Raw genomic sequence first — 16,748 nt, 5'->3', positions numbered from 1 at the left:
GTAGAATTGAGGTTTGAGCTGTTTTAGAAAGCAGAAAGTTGTTTAAGAACAGACTCCAGAATGATTAGCTGTTAGCTTCACTTTTCAATATGATCTGTTATCTGTTGTCTACTGCAGGTAAGATACTGACTACTTAGAACCACTTAGGAACTAAACTGCTAAGCTTTTAAATGAAACGTATAACTTTCCTAAAATTTCACCCGCTTTTTAAAAATAAACCACTTTTCACATGTCTCGCACATCTAAACAAAATAAAATCACGTTCACGTTTAGGGAACTAGCAATCCAGATTTAGATTCTTAAATCTTCAGGATACAGATGTGTTTCCCTTCCCCTGCTAGAGCTCGGGACCAGTTCTGCCCACTGGACCCTCCTCTCTAATCCTGAACTGGAAAAAAAACCCAGCATGACAACATGAATGAATGATGATGTGCATCAACCTGCTGATCTCCTGAACCTCAGACCAAACATGGCCGTTTTCACTTTAACAAGCCTCAGTAGGTGCAAGGTGCAAACAAGCGTGAAGAGAGACCTCGCCGTGCTCTACTCACTTCCTGTGGAAAGCATGTTGGCATGGCAACACCCCCAGCTCGTCTTTCACTTTGAAGTCCTCCAGACACACAGCACACGTCTGCTACGAGGGCGACAGACGAGACGAAGTCAGGCAGGACATAAAATGATCGAGTCATTAGTTACAAGCTTTAACTGATCCTATCCACTCGACTTACCCCGTGAAGACTTAGCTTTTTGGGATCGCCTTTTAAAACAACCTGCCGGATTAACAAAAAATGGGTTAATTGAAGATACTTTTTTAAAAGAAGACAGACAATATGTTGCTAAATGTTCCTCCTTGCCTCTCTGTATCCAAACCGCTCGCTCTGTGCTTGGTGTCGTAGTTTGCTACAAAAGTGGAAAAAAAGGAAAAAGAAATTATGATTTTCAACGTTAAGTTAAATATGAATCTAAACATGTTTTTTTTCTGTGTCATGCTTCGTAATTCTAAAAAAGAAACAGTTTTGGGAAGGGTTCTCCTATGTTACATAACTTTTTTTTTTTCTGCAAGAGTCTAAATTTAAACCAGAGCGACTGAGCACCTGATAAGTCTGAAACATCCAGGATTTTCCTTGGTAACCAAATGATGTCTCCAAAGAAGAATAAAAAAATAAAAACACCTTGTCATAATGTTGGCCTAGACTTTAGCTTGGTACACTTCAAAGAATAATAATAAATAAAATAAAAAAAAACAATCTGAGCCTTTTGAAAGAAAAGCATAAAAAATAGAAATTCAGATAGAAGGCAAAAAATAGTAAAAATGGTTTTACAATATAATCTAAATTTATTCAGCTTAAGGTCACCTAAATAGATTAGAATAAAATAAACTAGCATTTTAAGAGTTTTATTAAGTGTTAAAACTGATTTCTAAATTTTATAGTCACCCAGCAAAAAGTTTGAATTAATTATTTTTCTTTGTTTCAAAGTTTCTGAGGAAAGAAATGTGCATTTTTCTTGAACTCCATCCTTAATGTTATCCGTCTTCGATGTAAAGTTATTTTTTAAAAGACATTTTCTGAAAGAAAAAAATAATTCAGATGAAAAAACAATGAATGTTATGAGACCAACTAAACTTAAAAGTGCATTTATAAAAACAAAACACAAGTTAAATCGTGCCAACAACAACTAATACAACTTCACAATAAGGCTCCATTTATAAATAAATAATGATGCTTCATGAAAAAGTTACTGGTGAGTTTGAAAACTAAAAACATTCATTCTTAAGAGTGTAAGAAAAACACGTAGGCAAGGTCAAATGCTGCTCTTTAATTCATGTCTTCAGGTTATTTAACTTATTTATACAGCAATATTATTAATTATCATTAATACGGGTTCAATACAACAGGACAATAAGTCTCTTTCCCAGAATCAGATGGTAATCCTTGCTTGTATGGAGACTTTGAGCAGGACTTATTAACTGGTGACTACATTAATTATAGTAATAATAAAAAATAAAAGTCACAAAAAGCTTTTTCAATCAGTTTGAGCTGTAAACAAGATGCTAAAGGCCACATGTAAATAAATTAACTTAGCTTTGCATCAAGCACAATATCAGAAATCAGTGTAAATATCTATCCATCTATTATCTTTTACCAGCTTCTTCCTTTTTGAGTCATGGGGGTCGCCGGTGTCCATGTCCAGCCATCACTGTGCAAGAGGCAGGGGACACCCTGGACAAGTCTCAAGTCCATCACAGGGACACATAGAGACAAACAAGACAAACAACCATTCATTGTCTCACTCACACCTAGGGACAATTTAGAGTTACCAATCAGCCTAACATGCATGTTTTTGTTCTGTGGGAGGAAACTGGAGCACTCGGAGAAAACTCCACGCAGAAAAGCCCTCAGACCAGGATATGAACCAGGGTAACCTGCTCGCTGAGAGTCAGTAGCTCTACCAACTGCGCCACCGTGCTGCCCGTGTTAATATCTAAATAAATTCACAAATGACGTGCCATACTAGTCTTTAAGCACACATTATATGACATAACTGCACATCTTCTTGCTTTACACTACTGCCCCGGATCAGCTTTTCCACACAAACCAGGCAGGTCTTCATGTTTCTACGTCTTGCTCTGAAACAACCATTCATTAGATTCTTCCTCTGCTCCTTTTCTGTCGTGGCAGTTAGCAAAATGCAGGTAAAATGAGACGTTTAGCTGTTCGCTCACAGACAGGAGCAGTGGTCATCTGTGACAGACCTATTTATAGTCCAGTTAATACAGTTCCAAACATCTGCAACGTGACCGTTCCATGCAAATGCATTCACCTTTGTATGTTGTCCAACAAAAAGTCAGATGCTGACTGATAAATAAGTTGATTAATAGCAATATGTTTCACAAAAAAAAGTTTTTTTTAAGAGTTTCTTCTATCTTCCTCTTCTTAATTAGGAGATAAAGATGTCTGAAGTGATTCTGATCTGACTTCATCAGCTGCTTGTGTTTGTGTAACTAAAGTTTTATAACTGCATGGTAATTACAAGCGTCCTCAAATACTGGACACATTCGCAGACAAAATACACACTCCTCCGTACAGACACACATACAGACACAGCTAATGAGTATTTAGGCTCTTTGCATCTGCTCCACCCTCCTGAAAAAGCCAACAATGGGGAGCAGATCTTTATCTCCTGACGAGAGCATTTCTGTGCAGGCAGGTTATTTTTGGCCTCTTGTTTTTGCATGACTAAACTTAGACCCAAGCATCGGTCCCTGTCTGCAGTTCGGGTCCCGAGACTTAAAAGCAACACCAGAATCTGAGAACCTGGTTCCAATCGCAGAGTGAAAAGTTAGAACATGTAGGAACAGAGCGAGGAAATGACAGTTATTAACTGTTTTTTATAACTTGGTTTATTGTTTGTGCTGACTGCTGCTTCCCCGTGAACAATGTGAGGATATAGGTTTTTTTTTTTTTTCCATGGCTGCAAAAAGATGCGAAGTGAATGATTCTCTCAAATATTTTGAGATTTTATTTGAAAGAAAAGACCCATATCAAAGTTTAGAATATATTCTGCACATTTATGTATTTTGTGTTAAAATACGAGGCAAGTTTGCAATAAAAAGGCTGTGAAAATAAAATGTTCATGATTAACGGCGTAAGATTTAATTAAACTGAAATAACTTATCAATAATTGTTTTGAATGTTTTTTTTAAAGCACAAGCTGACAAACACGTTTATGTTTCTGCTTCGAACGTTTTGCTTAAATGTCTCAAAAGTCTTAAAGTAATAATTGTGAAAAATATAGCGTTCGTTGAAGTAATGCATATCGCCCATCGCTGCTGATATCAAAGTTCAACTCAGATTGTTTGATGTTGAGGAAAAAACAGACATATCTTAGAGTATGTGAGATGACCACATCTAATTTTAACTCAATATCTGTAGTACTGACTGAGTTATACCATTTTTTTCTATAGAGCTGTGGCGGCCATCTTTAATTGGGTTGCCTACATAAGTTCATCAGTTCTACACGTACAGTACATCCAGCGGTTACTGTCTGAGTTTCAGTATAATCCCTCAGTAGGTCATAACATATTTTGTTAACATTCAAAATAAGTTTGACTAACAATTTATGCCAAGTTGTAACAAATATCTCACATGATCAGATTACGTGTTAGGATGATTCTCAGTTACTACCACTAAATTGTAGCTCAGTATCTGGAGAAGTGACTGAGTTGTAGCCGTTTTTGTGTTCGCTAAGGTCAAGCGACAGCCACAAGGCAGAGTTTGTGCTGCGGTCAAGGTTAGCATGAGAACAGTTAGCATCTGGTTTGTTGCTTTAATCCTCCTGTAATTAAGTGTAAAAATATTTACTTCATATTTAAAAGTATGTACTGTATTTTTCGCTGTATAAGTCGCACATTTTTGCATAAATTTGCAGGTCCTGTGACTTCTACACCGACGCGACTAATATACATTTTTTCCCCCAATTTATAATTCAATTTTTGGCTGAGATCTGACAATTTCATTCATTCTGACATGGAAAATATTGAACACTATCATTTTCAGCCGCTAGAGGACCCTCGAGTGATATGGCAAGCCAAGTGTCTCATTAATAGGTAAAAGTGACTATTAATGAGACACTTGGCTTGCCATACACCTACGACTCGCTCCAAAACTGCTGGAGCAAACGTCAAATCAGCTGCATTTTGTTGCGCCGCCCAGGCGACATGCAGCTGATTTGACCATTAAAGCACATTTATTACGGAAAAGTTCATCTGAGACACACCTTTGCTATAATTTCAAGCAAACAAATAATTTTTAGGTGGTTATCTTGGTAAATTTCGAAGAAATGCACAGCGAGTCCGCCATCTACGCGTTCCAGCAGCAGTGAATCGGCTTTTGAAATGCAGCTGATTTGATGGTCAAAGTGCATTTATTAAGGAAAAGTTCAACTGAGACACACCTTTGCTATAATTTCGAGCAAACAAATAATTGCTTTTAAGTGTTAATCTTGTTAAAATCTTGCTAAAGTCCTCCCGTGTACACTCCTGCAGCCACCATTTGGCAGCCAATCAATTTTTGGCACAACACCGGCCCATATTTCCGGGTGGTAAGTGGTGACGCATAATAGATGCGACTTAAACGGTGAAGCAACTTATTTATGTTTTTTTCCACTTTATTAAACATATTTGGGCTGATGCAACTTATATGGAGGTGCGACATGTACGGTGGAAAGTACGGTATTTATTGTTACAGAAAGGAAAAACTGAATTCTTCAGTCTTTGCCCGTCATCATTAACACTTCGGTCTAATATTAGCACGACTGCAGTCGTTTGATTGGTTAGCCAGAATCGTAAGAACGCTGACGTATTTTAACTCAGCTCAAGACTAAACTGAACTGATTAATATTTAATTCAAACCACAGTTTGATAAGTGAAAATTAAAGTTAAATAAAATAATTAGGCTTTGTAATATTATTTTTCGTCATTTCTTTAGTGCTGCAACATTCATAACGCAGGTACCACTTATAGTAAAACTAAGACAAATACAGTTTTTCAGTTTTATTACTCCATAATAAGAATAATAATACTAAAGGTGACGATGTTTGTGTTCATGTGTGCTTTACTAAAATATCCCATAAACTAGAGGATGAATTTTAATGCAACTCTCAGAAAGTAACCATTGGCTGTACTGTATAACTACAACTGATTAACTTTTGGAGTCAACTTCATTCATGATGGCCTCCGCAGCAAAGCAACTGTAGCAAATGCAAAAAGTGAATTTTACAAATATTGAGTTACAACTTGGTGTGGTAGTAGCTGAGAGTTATTCACAACAAACACTCCAATAGATCATGTCATCACCTCAGTATCACATGAGATTGCACAAAATGTTCTAAAGGTTTGACCAAAATGACCCGTTCTCAGCAGAAGACGGTAGCAGTCTAAAACTATGGCATGAATGGCGGCGGGCGATATGCATCACTCAGTGGTGCTGTCATGTAATCCTGAGGCTGCAGGTTTAGTTTAGTTTATTATTATTTTGAATATGTAAAAAAAATACAGCATGAAGCATAATGTCAAAACTTTTTGTTTTACGTATTCAAAGGAGTGAGTAGAAGTATAAATTTACCAAAATACCCACTCCTTAACCACTTACATAATATTACATTTATTACATGTATCATCCATACATATAACAACTAAACCCATATTTAACCCAACAGTATAGTAGATATTTAAATTAACTACAGTAGATAAACAATTATTTCTTTAAAGTCACAAAAAAAACCTAGCATGAATAACAAAAACACCAACAATAATTGAATAATAATATTATATATTATATCCAGTAATAATCATATGTTTATATGATAATTTGAACAGTTTTATGTTTGTACATTGTCTTAATATTCAAAATGTTCCACAGTTTGGCTCCACTTACTGGTTTTTTCTAATAGTTCTGAATTTGCATATTTTAAACTGTGATTACCCCCTTAACTTATAAATTTTAGTCTTAAACAAGTTTTGAATGTTTTCCGGTAATTGTTCATTTTTGGCTTTGTAAAGAATTAGATCTGTCTGTATTTCACAATGTCAATGAACTTTAATAATTTAGATGTTACAAATAGTGTATTAGTACTTTCTAAATATCCCACCTTATGGATTATTCTTATTGCTCTTTTTTGTAGTGTTGCTAATTCCTGTAGTGTAGTTTTGTAATTATTGCCCCAGATTTCTGCACAATAACTTAAATAAGGTAAGAGTACATGTAATGCTTTTTGTTCTCTGACCGACTTGGCTTTGTTTAAGATAGTGATATTTCTTGAGACTTTACTTTGAACATATCTGATGCGTGGTTTCCAGTGGAGTTTATCATCAATAATGACACGGTTCAAGCCCAGGAAGAACATCCGGTGCATAAAACTAGCCAAATTATCCTTGAAACTTTACTTGCTGCAGTGACTCCTGCAGAAGGGAGCAGCTGAAAATGATTATTTTTCTTCAGTAATCAGAGCTTGCATCTTGTTTTTGTCTGACCCATCCTATTTTCAGCACATCTCCTCCAGCCTCCGTACCCTTCTTCTTTTCCTTGAACCCTGAACACTCTCTGTACCTGTGACCTCCACAGCCGGTTGAACTGACCTTGCAGCTTCTCAATAGCTCTTCTTGTTGAAGTCTACACCTTCTTACAAGAGTTCTTCTTCTTGCACGTTTTTAAAGTGCACGTTACTTTACTGAAGCGACCTTCCTTTTCTTGGAAGTCACCACCTGCTTTGGAAAATTACTAACCATGTTTCTATGCTCACGTTAGTCAGGAGCTGACCTCCAGAGTGACATTTCTGCTGCCATAGCACATTCATGGAACTGCCCTGTACTTCTTCAAACCTCCTGTTTTAAATCTGCAGCTGTGATGGACGACACCTGAGAAGCTGTTGATAACGCTGTGATGCACCGACCATTCATTATCTATTAAAAAGTGATAATTGTCTGAGAAATGTGTGTGTGTTTGGCTGTTTGTCTTTTAGCTAAATATGTGATGGAGCTTAATGAAACTCAGAAAGTAATTGTTGGATGCAAATCATCTGAACTAGGCAATCTTAGCAAACACAAACAACTATAATAGAGTCAAAAACTACCGATTTTGAGCTAAAGTTTAATGTTATAGTGAACGAGTGTCATCATATAATAACCTCATCTGAAACTTTGGTAGGTGATACACATTCCTTCAAGGTTTTTTATTTTTTATCTGAACTCAGGAACAAATATGAAAGGAATCCTGAAACAAACAGTGTGAAACCTTATTTTACTGCAAAGTCAAAAACAAACATTTTGAACTAACTCAGACATGACAGAGACACTGACTGAGACAAAGGGAATCCTGCAGCCAACAGAAAAACATCCCACTGTGCTGAATCTGATGAATCACCTGCTCTATAAATGAGTGCACAATCCCGCTTGTGTGCAAGATTACATTCAGCTTGATAATGAAGCCAAAGGAAGTGACTCAGTGGTCCTGATTCATCAGAAAGAGCGAGAGACAGACGGGATGCTGAGGGAAGACAAAGAATAATATACAGTATATATCAGTTTTACAAAACTCAACAAATCAAACTGATAGAAAGTTTAAACCTGTTTCTACCTTTATGTTATTTTACAACCAATCTAATTAGAGTTTAATTTTAAAATAAATGTTTGTCCAGCCTGGACATAGATCAAGGTTTAAAGTTACATGCCGATCTAAAAACGCAAGTCACCTCAGGGTAAATGCCAGAAATATTAAGAAAATAGTTTAGTGTTTTACTGACACATTTGTATTTTTTTTAATGAAAATTTCTGCATTTATAACGAGAAACATCAACATACAAAGGCCAGAAACAGCATGCCTGACCATGCTAACCAGAGAAGGAACTGACTAAATTGAAATGCTTGGTCTCAAAAACTTCATTTTGGTTCCTGTGAATTCAGTTTTTCAACCTTTACATCAGTATAAATTCCATAAAAGATGCCTATTTACATTGACCTTTGAGAAAAATTGAAATTAGTAGCAAATACAGCAGCTAGGTTTAGCACTCGGTGCAGCCAGGGGCAATTTAAGCAGGAAACAACCATGAAATCAAAACAGATAGGGGTTTAAAGATTTGTTTTAAGAAATCGTTTGCATTAACTGCTGCAAAAATGTTGAGACTAGTATTGTTTTAAGACAATAGTAATCTACTTTAGTCTTTGATGTGTTTAGATTAGCCCGTTACCTTGTCAATGCGGTCAGAATTAAATTATTTCTTCAAAGTGAAGTTGTTCATATATCTGTCTACAACAAGTAAGATATTAATTATTCATAACATTTTCACAGAACCTCACTTTACCTCACTAAAATAGAAATACATTGGTAAGGCCACTGATGAAGATAAGAGTCATGGCTGCCATCTTGCTAGGTGCTACGCCTAACACTCGTGCTCAGCTTGGGTGTGTTTTGTGTGTGATAAATTAAATGCAGAGCACTATTTTTTTAATTGTGTGAGAACACATAATGATGACAATATGTGCACTTTCAATGTATTAAAAGGTAAAGAGCAGCTGTAATGAACTTTCAAGCTAAGCATTAGTGGGAGCAAAACACTAACCCAGTGGGCTAAATGCTGCCTTGATAAAAATTATTGTCAAGGGAATTTAGGTAAATGTAATGGATGTTTATCAGTAATTAATGTTGAATTACTGTGTGTGAGTTAGAGTTGTTTTGCCTGCACACCTGCACATTCCAAGGTCTTCTCCGAGTCTGTAAGCTGGCAGACCGAGGTCATCAGTGTCTGTCTGATAAGCATTACAAAAAGCACTTCTTTTATGCTTATTTTCAGTAAGTAGATGATGAAATGATTTTTATTTTATCCAACATTTACCAAGTGCTGCAATCATTCTAAACAAACCAGTGTTTAAATGAATATTAAGTTATTATTTTCACTTCAACCAATACATTAAAATTATGTACTGTTGTTTTTTTTCTTACAAAGCATCTTAGATTTCTATGTATAAAAACCTTATCAGTAATTTCATGCTATACAACTATCTGACCAGCTGTTACTCTATTTCACTGTTAGCATATATTTTACTGACAACTTTATATTCAGATCGATAACTGTAATTTAAGAAAATATGTTACTGATAGAGCAGCACCGTGGCACAGTTGGTAGAGCTGCCGTCTCTCAGCGAGCAGGTTGCCCCGGCCGGGGGCCTTTCTCGGTGGAGTTTGCATGTTCTCTCCATGGATGCGTGTGTTTTCTCCGGGTACTCCAGTTTCCTCCCACAAACCAAAAACATGTATGTTGGGCTGATTGGTAACTCTAAATTGCCCCTAGGTGTGCGTGAGAGAATGAATGGTTGTTTGTCTCATTTGTCTCATTGTGTCCCTGTGATGGACTGGAGACCTGTCCAAGGTGTCCCCCTGCCTCTTGCACAGTGACTGCTGGATATGGGCACCAGTGATCCCCACAACCCGAAAAAGAAGAAGCAGGTAAAGATAATGGATGGATGGATGGATGGATGGATGGATGGATGGATGGATGGATGGATGGATGGATGATGAATGGATGGATGGATGTTACTGATATTGATGATATATTTCCAATAGCTGGTAAATATCTTCCTTAGTAACCTGCTTTACAGTAATTAAAGCTTAAAGAGAGCCATGACTCCTAGTATAATAATAACAGCATATTAAACTAGTATTTTCATTGAAACAAAAAAGTTAAATGTACTATCAGATTTTTTTTTAAGAACAGGTTCTCATTGTAATAATTCATAGCAACATATTGGTTTTCTTGGTTAGATTTATTTCGCCCCACCCTTCCAAATCAACGGTCTGCTGCCATGCTGGCAATGTGCGGTGGTTATTCTCTTGTATTTCTATTTGAGTGTTTTGAATTGTCCTTTTACGTACTGCTGCTTCACTGCCTGCATCATTCAGGATTTAGGTATAAAATGAAAGATCTTACATTTCAAAAATCCTAATCTCTTGGGTAAATCCAAGTCTCAAATATAATTGAACTGAACTAAGTTACAGGGGGAAATAAGAAGACTCAGTATCTTGCTGACAAATTTCCAAAACTGCAGCTGTTTAAAATGGATTTTAAAACCACAGTCTAAAAATATCAAAGTGCAACACAAAACATTAGACAGAGTCATCCAAAGCCACTCTGGATCCAAACCCAAACCCTCCTCCAGGTGTTGGTGTTTCCTGGTGAGCTTTTGTATAACTCGTGATGGTTTTGTGCGCTCCTGCTGTGCACTATTCAGGCTGTGGTTATTCTGAGCTCACTGCTGTCCTCACACATTGTGACGGGCAGCTTCCTGTTACCTCATATCCCGTCCCTTGGACACACACAGCTCATCAGGGAGTTTTGTCAACAGAAGCAGAGGTCACCATGATCCTCTTTGTATTGCACCTCACTCACTGCGTTTCTATTCCAAACACAAACATGTTTTCTCCAATTTACAGGACAAAAGTCGAGGTGATCTCTCATCATTTTTCACCAGGAACCTTTTGTTTGCATGTTTTTGTGTTAATGTGACAAGCATAAAACTGACGAGTATCCTAGTTCCAAACACATTAGTAAAATAATACTGTCATGTTTTTTACCCCTTTATCCTTCCTCAGCATGCTGTTTTCATGTTTTGTTTTCACCCCGAGTTCATTCAGCTCCTGTCATTCAATTATCTCCACTTTGCACCACGCCCCACTCTGCAGTCACAGCTCATGCTCTCCACCTATTCTCCTCTCTTCTTAAGCGCCCTGTCAACCCCCATTCAGTGCCAGGTTCTCAAACCTCCTCAGTAGTAGAAATCCAGCGGACCTTGTATTGACTCTTGCCTTGCCACGAACCCTTGCCTGTTTTTTTGACTCCTCGCCCTGCCTGCCCCTCTTAGATTTGTCTGCTTCTCTGACTATGGGAACGACTCTGTACTCCGAACGACCACGATCCAGGATTACAATTTGGCTCTGGTTTCTGCTCTCTGCTTCCCCGTGCTTGACCCCAGCTTCTACTATTGGACCTCGGAACCGGATCTCTCCTTCTAGACCTCTACGGTTTCCGTCAGCTCCGCTGCTACAATTCACTCTGCACTAGTGACATCACCAGCACCAGCGCAACAACAGCACCTGCCACTCCATCAAGACAGAATGTTACTGAAGATCTCAGAACTCCTCTGTGCTTCCCCATCTGCGCCAAGTACAACTCATCCCTCAATTCTAGTCACTTGTTTTATTTTATTTTATTGGCTGCTGCATTTAATCAAAAACATGCCAACACTCCAGCTTACCAAAAGCATACAAATAATTTTCTCAAGATATATATATATATATATATATATATATATATATATATATAACCTAAACAATACATTTATCTGCAAAACATTGTAATCAAAGGGCTGAGTTGAAGCAATGCACAAATTTGTTTACGGCTAGTTTGTTCAAGTTGTATAGGTGAGATTTGGGCCATGAGGACTATTTCTTAAGCAAGAAAGATCTATTTAAGAACAATAATTTAAAGCTAGAGAAAGTGAAAGTGGAAATTCAATGAAAAAAGGAAAAAATTGAAAAGGTTTTTCTCAAAATAGTGGTTCCTAACACTGGTCCCTGAGGAACACCACCCTGCATGTTTTAGCCGTTTCCCTGTTCCACACCTGATTCAGTGATTTAATTACTTCCTCAAGTTCTGCCAAAGCCTGTTTATCACCAAATTATTCAAACCAGGTGTGTCAAAGCAAGAAAACAGCTAAAACATGCAGGATGGTGTTCCTCAAGGACCAGTGTTGGGAACCACTGGCTTAAAATGCACATCTCACTTCGAGTCATTAATAAGCTTGAAAAGCTGCTTATGAAAAACAGCTGGCTCTGAGAAAAGAAGGCTAAGCTACTATTAATGATAAGCTTCAAAAAACAAATCATCTTTAACTTTTATTATTTTGAATGGAAGAAAATGTTCAAAAATACAAACCTTCAACATATAAATCATCCATTAGACAAAACTAGTTTATAATATGAGGTTTTACTTTAGTTTATTTGTTTTCACAGTAACAAAAAATTCACAATTACATTTATCATTTATTTCTGCCCATTTTTTATTGATTTTCAAGAGGAATCTGGTGGATCAGTTGTTTGCAGAAAACACAGTCTGCCACCCACTAACATTATTGAATTCCTGATTGAAACCAAACGAACCAAAGACATCTGCAGGAGCTGTCCCTCACCTGATGAAATAACAGCAGAAGATGAGGCTCAAGATGAAAACGAAGATGCCCGTTCCAAAGATGACCATGTAGATGTTGAGAGGCAGGTCCTGGAAAGTGATGGGCGGCATGGTGCACGTCTTGTTGGAGTAAACCAGTCCCAGACCACAGAAGCACCCTGAACCAAGACACACAGGATATTTCAAGATGTAACTGAAGTTGTCTTTTCACTACACGTGGTACATGAGGTGGAACAAAATGATGTACACAGGGTCCCAGTTACATCCAACTATAGCACAAATATAAATAAAAAAAAATAAACCGTAAATAAGGATCTAAGATAAGATATACACTAAACACTAACAATGTAAAACAATACGACGTAACAACAGCAGCATGAACATGAGTCTTGTGAGCAGATGTTTACAATGAATGTGAATACAGCAGCAAGAAATAATCAGCAGTATGAGATCAGCAGCATGGATAATCAGCAGCACATATATATCACCAATCAAAGTGACATTATTGTGATTTTTTTTTTTGTACATGTAACTATAGCAAACAGATTATAGGTAAAAAAAATAGAAAACAGTAATTTATTATTAAACCCTTATTTTACCAGGAAGAAATCCATTGAGATTATTAATCTCTTTTACAATGATGTCCTGGGCAATATGTCAATACAGCAGCACAGTCTTAAAAACAGTAACAGTAGTATTAAAATATTTACAACAAAACATCCGTTAGATACAATGCAAGTAAAAAAAAAAAAACACACAAACATTACAGGTGCAAGATGTGACTAAAACAGACATTTTTGCTTAAAACTAATTAAATGAATAAAAGACTCCAAGCTCAACTTAAGCTGCAGAGCATTCCAAGACCATGGGACAAAATAGGACAAACTCATCTTTGCTGACTCTGTGCACATGAAAGGTTGGAGTTCATATATGATGGTAATTTTCTTAAAATGATTTTGTATATGAAAATATACTAATGCTTCATCCTTCAAATATTGAGTGAAGTACTGTACGTCCAGCAAGGGTATATAAAGTACAATGTTGAGTCCTAAATGGTGAACCTGTTATATACCTCAGAGCAGCGTGGTAAACGGGGTCCAGTTTAGCTAAGGTAGTGGGGGAGGCAAATCTATAGATTTTGTCTCCTTAATCCAGCTGTGATGAAAACAATTTTCTTACAAGCCACTTACGCGAAGAAATAGAAAAACATGATTTCATACAAAAAAAACATAAAATAAGCTATAACTGGCCCATCTAAACGTGAAAGTTATCCCAACTGTAGCTAAACGCTCAAACTAGCTGAAGTGTAGATAAAAGCCAAACTTATAGGAAGACAAAAATAAAGCAAGTGTGCTGAAGCAGATTTCAAAACACAATGAATGGAGCTGAAGAAATGTCAGTTTCTATGGGAAATTATATTTTGAACAATATAATTTGACTACGAAACCAAAAGTCATAGCATACAGTTCAGGTGAATGCTGGATCAGCTATAAGACAAATAAAATACTTAATAGGATTGTTGTGAAAGTTTTCCAAACTCCAAGGATATTACTAGCATCCTCCTCCTCCTCCTCATAGTCATCATCATCGCCTGTTGTCAAAGGTGAAAGCAGAGCAATAATCTGTTTGAACACGTCTGTGTTTGCATCTGTGTGTTCATTTGTCTGTTCCAATCGTCTGGAGTCAATCTAATGAGACGGCCACTGCAGAGAAGTAATTTAAGAAAAAATTTAAAAAATAGCTATGAGTCGATCAATTTTACAGATATGGAGCAAAAACTTGGAGGAGGAGTAGCTGAAAGTTGTCCCCAAAATATAATCTGAGAGTAACAAATTGTGTGATATGTTTGCCAAAAATCTTGGTCATCATAGTTGGAGTTAGCCATGTTTGTTAGCAAAATATATCAAGAACTACTGAATGAACTTTAATGAAACTTTCAGAAAGTCATGACTGGATGTATGTCTATTAACTGGTTAACTTTTGACGTCACCCCAATTCAAAGCAGTTGTCACTCAACTTTGGCCAGCACCAGAAAATAAATAAATTAAAAAGTAAAACCAGTGACTTTTACAGATAGTAAACTTAAAATTGATGCAGTAGCTCAATGACATCCACAACATGTACCCCATGCTTTTACATGAATCTGCAAGATATCACAATAACGCATGATATTTTTCAGTACAAAGTGCTTGTAACTTGGTCTTTTCTCAACATAATAATAATAATAACCTCAGACCTCCCTCGGACATGGAGTGAACTGGACTTCATCAGCCAGGGAGCAGAGGAAGTCCAGTTTGGTTACTTCACGATTCTGTCTCTGCTCTTTGCAGATGATGTGGTCCTGTTGGCCTCAGGTTGTGACCTCCAGCTCTCACTGGAGCGGTTCATAGTGTGAAACAGCTGGGATGAGAATCAGCACCTCCAAATCTGAGGCCATGGTTCTCAGTCAGAAAAGGGTGGATTGCTCTCTTCGGGTCGGGGGTGATGTTCTACCTCACATGGAGGAGTTCAAGTATCTCAGGGTTTTGTTCATGAGTGAGGGAAGAATGGAGCGTGAGAGTGACAGATGGATTGGTGCAGTATTGCAGACTCTGTGCCGGTCTGTTGTGATGAAGAGGGAGCTGAGCTGTAAGGCGAAGCTCTCTGTTTATCAGTCAGTCTACGTTCATACCCTCACCTATGGTCAGGAACTCTGGGTAGTGACCAAAAGAACGAGATTGCGGATACAATTGGTCAAAATAAGGTTTCACTGCAGGGTAGACTCTCCCTTAGAGATAGGGTGAGAACAGTTACTGTATCTGGGAGAGACTCAAAGTAGAACCGCTGCTCCTCCACATCAAAAGGAGCCAGTTGAGGTGGTTTGGGCATCTGGCAAGGATGCTTCCTGGGCATCTACCTAGGAAGGTGCTCCAGACATGTCAGACTCAGAGGAGACCCAGGACACGCTGCAGAGACTGTCTCTCTACTGGCCTGGGAACGCCTTGAAATCCTCTCAGAAGAGCTGAAAGAGGTGGCTGGACCTCGCTGCTTAAGCTACTGCCTTCACAACCCGACTCTGAAACAAGTGGGGGATAATGGATGGATGAAGATAATCTCAGTCTAAAACTCACTCATGAAAGGTGATGGGCGGAATGAATTCTTTCAAAGAATGGTAGACTTTCAATTTGAAAAAGTAATAATGTTTTTATCTGATTACCTGACAGAAATATATCCTTCATTTGTGTTTTCAGCAAGGAAAATATAAAAATCCATGTACTTCCTGGATGATTTTTTTTTTTTTTTTTTGCTTACCATAACCAGAGTCTAGCTTAGTTTTGTTTGCGCTTCCTTTATCTTCCATTCTTCATGTTGGTGAACTTGAACAATAATCACTGGAATGCTGGATGAATGGATGAGTAAATGATGGGGAGGAAGTATGGAATGAGAGATAAACGGTGGATGTTTTAATAGACAGACAGCTATTAGCAAAGACAGGAGGGTGTATGGATGGCCAAATAAATCCACGCCTGGATGAGTTAGAATGAAAAGGCGGATGGGTGAAACTCCTTCTCATCATTGTTCCCTCGTAACTTTAGTTTGCTCATACCCTTTTCTCGTCACCTACCAGAGAATCAACACAAAGACCTTTCTATCTAACACCTCTCCTGCCTCTTGGAGACAACTTCAGGAGCAGACGATCAATACGCTCCACCTCTTGATTCATGCAGTCAGATAATCTTAAGTAACGAAAAAAGGCATCAATGAGTGTTCAAGATCCACCGCCTCATTCAGCGCGGAGCATTTATTAGCATAAACATCAAAGCATGGTCTTTGATCAGTGTCATATCCCTCTACATCAGCAAACACTGGTAAAAGCAGGAGAAAAATCACAAAGAAATAAAACACCTCTACAACTTCTCTATTTTGTTCCAAAGCTTGTTGCACATTTATTTATTTTGTTGTTCCACCGAAAAGTACCTGTGAGAAGACCATTGTCCTACAATAATGTTAAGCAGATACTTTATAAATAA

At 37.5% G+C, this 16,748-nt stretch overlaps 1 protein-coding gene across 1 annotated transcript; it reads right to left on the bottom strand.

Moving 5' to 3' along the window:
- Positions 1–496: 496 nt before the first annotated feature.
- On the bottom strand, positions 497–12,888 carry rnf122 (ring finger protein 122). The gene is made up of 4 exons (XM_037680315.1): positions 12,740–12,888; positions 855–900; positions 729–770; positions 497–634 (listed from the first exon to the last, which is right to left on the bottom strand). Exons 1-4 carry the CDS (start codon positions 12,847–12,849, stop codon positions 548–550), a joined length of 285 nt encoding a protein of 94 aa, XP_037536243.1. The 5' UTR covers positions 12,850–12,888; the 3' UTR covers positions 497–547.
- Between the last annotated feature and the right edge of the window lie 3,860 nt (positions 12,889–16,748).

Source organism: Nematolebias whitei, chromosome 8 (assembly GCF_014905685.2).
Source record: "Nematolebias whitei isolate Nwh7 chromosome 8, NemWhi1, whole genome shotgun sequence".
In the NCBI taxonomy this organism is placed as follows: Eukaryota; Metazoa; Chordata; class Actinopteri; order Cyprinodontiformes; family Rivulidae; genus Nematolebias; species Nematolebias whitei.
The sequence above is the reverse complement of the archived record's forward strand: the minus strand, read 5'-3'. Positions and strand labels throughout refer to the sequence as shown.

Coding starts and splice junctions, on each gene's coding strand:
- rnf122 (XM_037680315.1), bottom strand. CDS start 12,849: ATGCCGCCCATCACTTTCCAGGACCTGCCTCTCAACATCTACATGGTC. Junction 771..854: donor AGCGGTTTGGATACAGAGAG/GCAAGGAGGAAC, acceptor TTAATCCGGCAG/GTTGTTTTAAAAGGCGATCC. Junction 635..728: donor AAAAGCTAAGTCTTCACGGG/GTAAGTCGAGTG, acceptor TCGCCCTCGTAG/CAGACGTGTGCTGTGTGTCT.